The following is an 11,584-nucleotide window of genomic DNA, read 5'->3' on the forward strand; positions in this document are numbered from 1 at the left end:
TTTTGTCTGAGAGAATGACGAGATTAGAAGTTTTTTTTTTTTTTTTTTTTTTTTTTTTTTTCGATTTACTGCAATTCCATATACCGAAATCAAACCGAATATTTTCTGGGCATGAAGTGAAATCAGAGTCAATATGCAGACTCATGCTCGTGTCGTGATTACGCTCTCAGCTGTGACGCCATCTCGCGATTGTGCGCATGCGACGGAGTGGCGTTTCGTCTGTGACGCAGCGGCTCCGCCTCCCGCTCGTGGGCTTTGTAAGGGTCACGTTGCGCTGCACCAGTGAAACAGGAGACCGCTCCGCATCCTTCGCACACAGCTCATCTGCTCTCTGCCCGCTACGACATCCGTCAGCAGGTAAGAATCAACCCCGACCGGCTGCGGACGCTCTTCACGCGTTATTTGTTCATAGAAATGACGATGAAAACAATATCGACGATGGTGGATGCGACGCGGCTCTGCAGAACCTAAAGCTAACTTCATCTTCCAGGCTAGTTAGCTGTAAAGTAATAGCCACCACTGGCGCCTCTGTCGCTCATTTAACTCTTACAGAAAACCTTTCAACTTTACAGTTTTTTTTTGTAAAACATCTCTTTTAAATGCCCTTTTCGTCGAAATGCGCAGCAGGAAGGGCGTAAAAATGATGACCTTCAAGGATGGAAGTGGAGCAGGAGAGCCTGTTGCGTCACCTTTCAGTTCTCATCGACGCAACCTTGTTAAGTGTATTTGTGCTTAAACTTGTGTACCTTTGGGATGTTACTGCGGGCAGCAGCAGTGGTAGGTGATGAGGGAGGGTGGTGTCCTCTCAGGGTGTAGCTGAGCCACAGCACGTAGACCTTCTGATGTGACTGGGGGAAGGGCGGGCTGAGGGAACACCCAAAAAGCAGCACATTTTTTCGGGCTGGAAGTAACGATCATTTCCATGATTGATTAATCTTTCAATTATTTTCTTGATTGGTCTTTAAAATGTCAGAAAATGGTAAAAAAAAAATATATATATATATATATATATATATGTCAATCAGCGTTTTCCAAATCAGTCCACAACCAAAAGATATTCAGGTTATTATGGAGGACTAAAAGAACCAGAAAATATTCACATTTAAGAAGCTGCAATCGAATAATGTTTGAATTTCTTTCTTCTTTTTTTTTTTATTGCGAATTTTTATTTGAATAATTTCTCTCAATTGATTAATCCACTAATTATTTCATCTTTAGGGTGTGACAATAACAAATATGGAGCTTGATTCATGAATTGGAGGTTATTTGTACAGGATGTAAACATCATAGGCGTAACACAACAACAGAGTGTACGTGACATTTGTAATAGTGCTTATTTCCTGTTAATAGTATTCTTACATCGACAGGCTGTGTTGTCACAACATTTTTCTGCTCCTTTCACTCTAGTCCAATGTTTTTCTACTCCGAACGCCTTGAAAACCCAACATATATTCAAATTATCCTCCTAAAAAAAAAAAGGAGATCCTACTTTACCTGTGTTTAAGATGGATATGTTGCTGTGGTGTAACCCGCACCTTTTCACGAGTGTCAACCTTTCTTTGGACTGTAACACACATGCAGCCCTGACATCTGCTGCAGGCTCCTGTGTCAGTGAGCTGCATGGGTAACAGTGCTCCTACTAGCGCTGCTGCATCAAGGCCTGAAGAAGATAGAAGCAGCCCAAATACAGGGACGTGTGTCAGTGCCAAGGCCTGCAGCCCGTGTGGTAACAAAACGCAGCACTGCCAGCAGGCTTTTTACTTTTGACTAGTGCTGCCCCCGCCAGAGCCATTTCACCTCCTTAGAGCTCAACGCAGCTTGCAATGTAGAGAAAATAACAAGGTGCCGAATGATACAGGCGAAGCAATTTCATCTTCAGATGGCCCCCTTTTTCCTCCTCACATGCTTATTACTTTAAACTATCAATACATATCGTAACTGTAATTTCCCCCACTCAGTCCCCTCCTGCAGCCTTATCGATACCAAGCAACATAGGGTGCAAGTCTTAAAGTAGTTTAATGCTTGCAGCAATGCTTCAAAGAAGACCAGCTGCAGCACAACCGCTCTAGATGTAGATACTGATGTCGATGTATATGTGATCTCTTGACTGCTTCCTGGGCTGGTCCTTTTTAAGGCGAAAGATAGACGCATCGGACAAACGATGGTTAAGTTTCAGACAAACAATAGACACTAGTTTGTCCCTCAAATTGATTGCAACTGTGTTCTAATTGATCCTCAGTCAAATAGTTGTATCACAGTGTGAAATCTGAATGATAGACATGTGAATTCGATGTGAATTACTTCCCTCTTCCATGTAGGTAGGTAGGTATACTTTATTAATCCCCGAGGGGAAATTTTTTAATGTAATGCACGTCTGCGTGTGTCTGGTCTACTGTCTGACCACTCTGAGCTGTGTTTTACAGATGTGTGATCACAGTTTTGTTTGAAATAGCAGTGATAAGACTCGCATGTCTTCTCAAGTTTTTAACATGTATTTTGCGTGACACAGCAGGGAGTTGGCTGTCACATCTTGATGTCGCAGTGCAGAAATGGTGTTTGCCTTGTTGAGGCGGGTCGCTGTGCAACAGGTTGGAGTCAAAATCACAGATATGCAGCGACGGAGATAAAGTTAAGATGTCTACATAATAGTCTCAGATTTCTCTATCTGTCGTGTCCTTCCAGAAATTCTCAACTTCAATCCTGTTCAAACAGCCTTATGCTGATAGAGATTATTCTAAAATAGCTCAAACCCAAAAATATAGTGCCGGTCATTTCAAAGCTGTCAAATCATGCAGTGATGTCCTTGGTCACTGAGGTCGCCTGCCTGCACAGAGCATTAAGATAACCATCACCAAAGGTTGGGAGGTAACAGCATCTGAAGGCTGCTCCTTTAAATCACGTCAAAGTGACATTTTCGCTGACAAGGCAGATGGTGCCCTCCAGGCTTTGCAATACTGAACTACCTTTTAGGAAGCAAAATAGTATCATTTTCAAATTAGATTAATAGTTTACAAGAGATTGATGTTTAAAAGATCGTCTGATCTTATAGCATAGGTTAATGATGGGTGTCCAGGATGTGCTAGCTACAGCAGAGGGTCAATAAGCTTACTTCACCTAAAACACACTATATTGTAGTTCCTGTAAAAGTTTAAACAACGGTGTTGTCAAAGCTTTTTAGTTGGTTTTAATAATGTTTTTAATATTTGCTCAAAAAAGATAGTGGTAATTGCGCAGTATCAGAATAAAAAACTCGCCTGGCTTCAGGGTTACTTCCTGGAAATTGGTGAGCTGAAGTAGTAAGCACAGCTACTAAATAAATGTTGAAACAGGTGCTTCACTTAATAAATATGTGGTCTTGGCTGTGTTGTGCAGAACCACTACACTCAGTGATTCAATGATTCGTTCACTGAATCACTGGGTGAGAATCACTCTTATCAATCACTGAAGAAAGCCCGCCAGACAGTTTTAATTACAGCGAAAAGCCTCCATTTTGTTCTTGATTGGATCTTCATTATGGTTCCCACTAACACACTACGCCCAGTATGATGGACTCCCTTATTTTTGTTTGTTCTCATCTGTGAAGCTGAGGCCTGCAGCTCATGATGATAATGTTCCTCCATGGACAGAAAGCATTCCCGGGGGACACATAGGGAGCAGACACTAAAATAGCAAACACTAACATCAGTATTTCCTGTGTGTGACATTCACTGCAACTCTTCTTCCTGTTTTTTTTTTTTTTTTTTTTTTTTTTTTTTTCCAATAGATAGCAAGTGTAATATTCAGGTTTTAGCATCATGAATGTCCAGATAGAACTGAAATCCAGTTGCAATGTGAGTCAGGCCAGACAGTGTGTACACCAGTTCAACTAAAGCAGCTTTCTCAGTAAGCAGTCTTTCACAGGAAACTCCTAGTTTGTGGAATTGGAGATAGAGAACATGAATTCCATATAACAACTAAAATATGTTCCTGCATGCCCGTGGGTGGATTATATCTAAAGGATGGACCAATGAGACAAAGGTATGGTGCACCTACCAAGTGTGTTCACAGTAAGAAAGCCCCAGTCAGACCACATTCATATTGTAACTGGGTTCCTCAAGCAGCAGCAAACTGTGCAGCAACACTGACCACCAGAAGCTGAAGTTACATCATACTGTATGTAACAACACTGACCACCAGAAGCTGAAGTTACATCATACTGTATGTAACAACACTGACCACACAGAAGCTGAAGTTACATCATACTGTATGTAACAACCAGGCCTTCATCCAGAAGCAACATGCCCTCTACCTGTGGAGCATTACACAATGCCAAGGCTACTGTATGAGGATGAAGAGGTAGAAAGAGGTCAGGGTCAAACCTGCTGTGGTTGTTGAATAATGGTGCACAATAGTGACTCTGAAAACTGACACTGTCAACCAAACCTTACACTTACACAAGTCGTGTTTTAAATTCAATTTAGTTTTTCTTCATAACAGCCAAAGCTTTAAGTTGAAATGGTGTGTTGCCACCAAACCTGCCCCAGGTTGTCCATATGTCAGAGGGAGGACACACTGTGTCCTTCAAAGTATTCTTTCTCCGCCTTCAGGCAATATTTACTGTGTATGTCATTCAAAACGTTTCCAGGCCTCGTGTGCTTGAGCTTCATTTCCAACTGAGAGGATGACATCTATGTTTTAAAGTGTTCACTTATTTTATTTTTTTTTACTTCCCTTTTGTGTGACTAATCGTTGCATAAAGTGTAGATTTCACATTGGAACCAAAGTCAGTGAAAGTTAATTGTTAAAGCACGCAGGTGCCTCACAAAAGATAGCAGGTATTTGCTGACCATGATTTTTGTCTGGCTGTCAGTGGAGCAGAGCTGAGCACAGACAAAAACACTTGCCTACTCCCCCAGACAGGCCTTTATCAAGTGTAAATACTTTCTTTTATTCACTGGAGATGTCTGCATGCAGCTTATACTCCTGGTCGAAAACACGTTTTCCTTCGAGGACACGTTCTCCTAATTTCCCCCGCAGGTAGTATAAGCAGTGAGACGTGTTAGCGTTTGTGTTGTGGTAGCTGACCAGGGTTTTCTTTGAGAGGCCCGTGCGTGCTCTAAAGGTTGTTATCTCACAGCTTTAAGCTGAGGATTAACACAGAGGATCCCAGGGCTGTGTTCTACCACTGCAAACCAGCCTCAGCTAGGAATTCAGTGGTCATCTGAGGTACCTGTTGAGTCATGCTACACCCTCCTATCAATGTGTTTTTTTTTGTTTTGTTTTGCATTACACAGTTGATGCACATATGTTATACAGGTTGTAGTTTAGACTCTGTTAATATCTGATCCATAATTGTGGCACATACCAGTGTACTTGTGATGTAGTGAACAAAGCCACAATCCGTGACGTGGCTCGCTGGAAGCTGGTGCACTCAGAACAAAGACAAGTCACAGCTTGTTCCCTGGCATACTCTTATGTCAGTGGGAGTGAGAATATTAGTGAGAATTTACTGTGTGCGCTCATCTATACCCAGCAGATATTATCAGTAGCCCCAAAGCAGCAGCACTACATTAGACAGGGTGATAAAATAGTGGAAACAAGTCAAATATTCATCATAGCAAAGAAGAAAAAAGGCACCACAGAGACATATAATGACATTAGAGGCAAACGGGGAGGCAGAGTGTTGCTGAGGAGGGAAACGAGCCGAGCTGCATCCAGTCCTGCAGCTATAATGAGGACTGGCAGCAGAGTCTATAGGAGCGTTGTTGCGTAATGTCCCCTCTGTCTTCTGTGGGGCGGGGGTGTGTGTGTGTGTGGGGGGGGGGGGTTATGTAACTGCTTATTTACGGCAGAATGAGGAAGGGAACAGGGAATAATCTGGTTTGAAGCCTGTGTGCGTGCACGTTAGCACGTTGTGACAGCGCGGCTGCTACCGACAAACGGTTTCTGCAGGACCGAGTCCAGCCAACCAAGAAAAACAAACCCCAAACCGTTTGAATAAAGAGGAAGCATTTCTCATAAAGCAGGTAGCATCTTGTCTGCTCATAGTCTTTCATCACATCTCACACACACATGCCGTATCCATGGTCTGTGTGACTTTCAGTGCCATCTTGTAGGAATTTAGTCATTTCTACCAATCCACCTACCCTCCCTGAGAAGAGGTAGCCATGTTGTCGACAGTAGAGGGACATTAAGTGAGACCAGTGCGGGGCAGTCGTCCAGGTCGACTCTCTGTAAAACAATGTGTCTCTCTCTCTCTCTCTCTCTCTTTCTTTCAGCCACCATGACTCACCAGTATCCCGCGTTGACTCCTGAGCAGAAAAAGGAGCTGCAGGACATCGCTCAGAGGATAGTCGCTCCAGGAAAAGGCATCCTCGCAGCCGATGAGTCCACCGGTATGTGTGTGTTTGTGGCGTCGGTGTGTGCGCGTTGACATTCACACCAGAAAGGTCACCACTTACATCACCAAACAAATGATGTTGCTAAGAAACAAATTCGGAACATTGTCTGTTGAATATACAACACATATTTTACAGTGTATTACATCATCAGGAACGTTTTCTCCTTACACTGAAGAGGTCTCATACCTTGCAGTTGTTCATTATTGGAGAGATCATCTTCAGTCTGCTGGATTGCAGGTTCAAACTCATGTATGTGAACATCTGCCCTGCTGACTGTGAAATAGTGTCGGTTCAATGATATATTAACAATTGATTAACTGCTATTCCCCTTCACTCCTCCACCAATCACTGTCCAAGATGGTGGAGAAACTGCAAGCAAAGAATGACTGTTGGTATTAATCGATTATCAAAATTGCTGCAGAATAATAATCGATTCATGTTTTAACCTGTAATTAAAACATCTGAATATGCAGATGAGAATCAATGATTTTCATATATTGGCTAACATCAACTAAATAGTCTTAAATATTATAGAAAACCGTGTCAAAGCCTGAATTTATCCAAAATTGTGCAGTTTTGTACTCAGGAATAAATTCTGTCTTAATTTGAGTTTGTGTGTGTGTGTGTGTGTGTCTGTGCGTGTTGTTTTCAGGCAGCATGGCGAAGCGTTTAAACCCCATCGGGGTTGAGAACACGGAGGAGAACAGGCGCCGCTACCGCCAGCTGCTCTTCACAGCCGACCAGCGCATGGACAGCTGTATCGGAGGGGTCATCTTCTTCCACGAAACCCTCTACCAGAACACAGACGACGGCACTTCCTTCGCCCAGCTCATCAAAGACCGCGACATTGTTGTCGGCATCAAGGTACGCAGAGCTCAGTGTTGCACCTCTATAAATCTGGCTTTAAAGTCCGTTTTAATGAGCTTCTTCCTCTTTCTGTTTTACAGAAATGCTTCTTTTCTCACTTTTCTACAATTGTAGCCTCACTTGGTTTCAGCTATTGGCTGTTTGTCTACATCAGGTGTCATGCTCAGCCTGAGTCTCCTAAAACATAACAGCCGGAGTGCTGAAAGCTCAGCCTTCTTTGGTCTGGCTTTGGATGTCCCCACAGCTACTGTGTTGATATTATACTACAGCCAAGTATTTCAGTTTAGCAGGCAGTCCTCATCAGTTTGGCAGGTAAAACTGGAAAGGCTCTCACCCCGTATATGAAAACATTGCCTCGCTATCAGCATGTTTGGACACACACAGACCAAGCCCATAACAGCAGAGCAGGTTGTGAGGACAAAACGGTTGTGAGAACAAGAGGCTAAAAAGCTCTGAGGTCGTTTGTTCGGTGAAAGTTGACTTCTGATGACACATGTCCCCTGTTTCTCTCTGTACAGGTGGATAAAGGTGTTGTGCCCCTCGCTGGAACAAACGGAGAGACCACCACTCAAGGTAGGAAGCAGCAGGAACGCGCCCTCTAAAAACCACCCAATCATTAAAAAAAACCTCCCAACAAGAGAAAAGCCCTGCTGTATTACTGACAGACGGCTCTCTGTATGTGTTGGAGTGCAGGTCTGGACGGGCTGTCTGAGCGCTGCGCACAGTATAAGAAGGACGGTGCAGACTTCGCCAAGTGGCGCTGTGTGCTGAAGATCAGCGACACCACGCCGTCTGAGCTCGCCATCTTCGAGAATGCCAATGTACTGGCCCGATATGCCAGCATCTGCCAGCAGGTCGGTGTGAAATTAAAATGGCTTTTATTTAGTCCAGTTAAAGACAGATTCCTTTTTTTTTTTTTTTTTTTTTTTTTAAAGAACCCTACTAGGCAAACTAATGTTGCATATCTATTATAAAATAAGAAATAGAGGTTTCAAATTATTAATGTGTGATGTCTCTTAGAATGGTATTGTTCCCATTGTGGAGCCTGAGATCCTCCCTGATGGAGACCATGACCTGAAGCGTTGCCAGTACGTCACTGAGAAGGTACTGTACAGAACAAACCACTGTATGCGTCCTGCAAAGTTGATGTTTTATCACGAGTAAACGATAATGGAAGTCCATCTGTCCGCTGCTGCCAGGTCCTAGCTGCAGTGTACAAGTCTCTGTCAGACCACCACGTGTACCTGGAGGGAACACTGCTGAAGCCCAACATGGTCACAGCCGGACACTCTTGCCCCACCAAGTACAGTGGCGAGGAGATCGCCATGGCAACTGTCACCGCCCTGCGCCGCACCGTGCCTCCTGCCGTCACAGGTGAGACACAGATAGATAGATAATTCAGTGTGTGAGATCCTTATGGTATCAGTGTACAACAGGAGGACTATCTACACTTGATACTAAAGTTTTTGGAAATCAGAAACAATTACTATATCGAGTGTGTAATCAATTTGATGGATTCTCAAAAAATCTGAGCCTTTTTACATCCAGTGCATCACCTGCTTGTGTGCCATGCAGGTGTTCTTATGTCTTATACGGAATCAAGTCTTCAATGTGTGCAAATGAATTTGGATACAAGAACAAATTTGACCTAAGAGCTATATCGCCATTTTAAATGTATACAATAAATCTATGACCACAATATAATGAGTGCTGCTTCATTTTACAGGGTTTTAATAGTTTTTACATAGGTTTCTGGAAATATTTCTTATTTCTTATTGATTTTGGGTGATACCCAAGTCAGTATTTATTCATCATCGATTTATTGTTTGAAAGTGTTTTTTCTGTTGCCAAATTTCCCACTTTTGCATATTTATGCATGTTGCATTTATTGGATTACTGGAATCAGCTGAATGCTGTTTTCTGTTTTACATAAGATTAGTGGCGAATTATAGGGTACTTTGTGGAAAATGATGAGGAATTTATGAATGTACTGTCACGTTGTGCTCATCCTTCTCTCCAATATTAGAACTGAAAAGCTTAAAGACTCTGTGGGATCAGGTGTGAGCTGGGAGATAACTTGTTTATTCTCAACTTTCTTTTCCCCAGGAGTGACGTTCTTGTCAGGTGGCCAGTCCGAAGAAGAGGCCAGCGTCAACCTTAATGCCATTAACAACTGCCCGCTCGCAAAGCCCTGGGCCCTGACCTTCTCCTACGGCCGCGCCCTGCAGGCCTCTGCACTCGGCGCCTGGAGAGGAGACCTGAACAACGAGAAGGCCGCCACTGAGGAGTTCCTCAAGCGTGCCGAGGTCAGACAAACCATAAAGAGACAGCAGATGAGTCCTCACACAGTCAAACAAACTGGAAACGTTCTCCGTGTCTGTTGTTCATAAGAGTTGTTTGTGTCTTCTTTCTTCTCTCCAGGCGAACAGTCTGGCTGCGCTCGGCAAGTACGAGTCTTCCGGAACTTGTGGTGCTGCAGCAAAGTCCCTCTACGTGGCTAACCACGCCTACTAAACATCAAAGTACCACACTGAACCGTGGCCTAGTTATAGTCTTTTATCTGCTCTGCTATTCCCCCTCACTCCTCCATCAGTCGCAGACCTGCGCTGTTTGCTGTACTTTAGAGTTATTAAAATTAGATGTGTATTTAAAAACATAACGTGAAATCACACTAAAGGGAACAGGCTAGTTTTTTTTCTTTCTTTTTTTTTCTAATCGATTAAACAAATCAGAACTGTTTTGAGACAATTTATGACTGAAGTGGGAACATTTATTTCAGAGAATTCAAAATGTTCTAGATAATCAGACAGTATTCATTTCATGCCTCTTTTTTAAGCACCCGTCTCCACATCAGGTGCATCCTCCCTCTCTCCCTTTCTTGATAAATCTTCTCCCAAGCAGGCCAGGTCAGCATGTGTGTGCTTCGGTGTTTTGCTTCTGTCAGAACACAATGTTGGCTCATTGCTGAAAGGCTCTACTAACATCCGAGCAGACAGCGGGACCAAACCGATTATTACAGTGGTTTCAGTACATCCGGTAAGGGGCAAAAGGACAGACAGAGTGAAAATGTTGCATTGAGGTGATGTTTTGAGCTAAAGCGCACAGTGCTCGTCGTGCTTTCAGACAGCCGTAGCTCCAGCAGAGTTCGGCAGACACGTTGTACTGTAGTAAACCACGAACACACCAGGATTCATGTTTCAGTTCTTACGTTCCTTATTACTCATTCTTCAAAACCAATCATGACGTGTGTCTGTTCTCAGTATAACATTAGCTTTTAATCACCTCCAGTAATTAATGTATTCAGTTGTGTGATGGTGTCAGTGTTATGTGATGCTCGTGTGTCATTCCCCCTCCTGATTTCCCCCGCCGGCTCCACAGGGAGACCAGAAGAGTTCCTATTGACCTAAACATAAAATGGACCAACACGTGGGGTCAGCGGCGGGGAACAGTCACTGCTGTGTTGGAAAACTGTGATGTTTGTGATGTTAATATCGTTCTTGAAGCACTCGGTGTGTCAAATAGTGGAGAAAAATAAACTAAAATTGAAACCAATCAGAAATCGCTGTGTGTGATGTTTTTCCTCTCATACCTACGGCGTCTTCTGGATGTAATTTATATCACATTTTTGACACTAGAAGTCAGTCAATAACTTTACATGACCATATTATATAGTGATGTAAGCCCGACGATAGTTACAGTCAGTGGTGGGAAATAAGCACATATACTCAAGTAGTTTACTTTTTGCTCTTCTAGTACTTTACTTAAATTGCTTATACTGTTTCTCCAGAGTGAAATATGGTACTTTTACTTCACTACATTTATCTGATACATAGTTAGCAGTTAACTTTCAGAAAAATTTCTCACACACCTTCAGTTTCTATAATATCCAATAATATGACACTGACTAGGGCTATTCTTCATTAGTAATACATTTATTTTGATATTTTAAGCACATTCTGCCGGTAACATTCATGCTCTTCTACTTGAGTTAATGTAGGACTTGTGGCAGAGTATTTCTAGGGTTATGTCACTAATTTTACTTAAGTAAATATTTTAAATCTAAGTCTTCCATCGCTCATATGATAAATATACAGTAACCTATTTCTCCTTCCTTGCACCACTTTTATGATTCCCCAGATTGTATTCATCCTGCCAATTTCAGCTTGTTTAATATCATTTTTACAACCAGTAGTGGTGAGTCTACCAGCTATGTAAAACAAGTTCAATAAGATTTTCACACTATAAAAGGGGGTCTGCCATATGTGCATCTGTACAGCACTGAGCCGCTTCATTCAGTGTAGATATTCCATTAAAGTTTCATTTATCTGACACAGACA

General features: G+C 42.6%; 1 protein-coding gene across 1 annotated transcript; it reads left to right on the forward strand.

The window, feature by feature from the left end:
- The first annotated feature begins 247 nt into the window (after positions 1-247).
- Positions 248-10,806, forward strand: aldocb (aldolase C, fructose-bisphosphate, b). The gene is made up of 9 exons (XM_069721651.1): positions 248-357; positions 6,258-6,374; positions 7,033-7,244; positions 7,766-7,820; positions 7,941-8,101; positions 8,268-8,351; positions 8,447-8,621; positions 9,354-9,553; positions 9,669-10,806. Exons 2-9 carry the CDS (start codon positions 6,263-6,265, stop codon positions 9,759-9,761), a joined length of 1,092 nt encoding a protein of 363 aa, XP_069577752.1. The 5' UTR covers positions 248-357; positions 6,258-6,262; the 3' UTR covers positions 9,762-10,806.
- The last annotated feature ends 778 nt before the right edge of the window (positions 10,807-11,584 follow it).

This window comes from Brachyistius frenatus, unplaced genomic scaffold (assembly GCF_029030835.1).
Source record: "Brachyistius frenatus isolate BFR_SWC_R1_liver_20210118 unplaced genomic scaffold, ASM2903083v1 Contig_5, whole genome shotgun sequence".
Taxonomy (NCBI): Eukaryota; Metazoa; Chordata; class Actinopteri; family Embiotocidae; genus Brachyistius; species Brachyistius frenatus.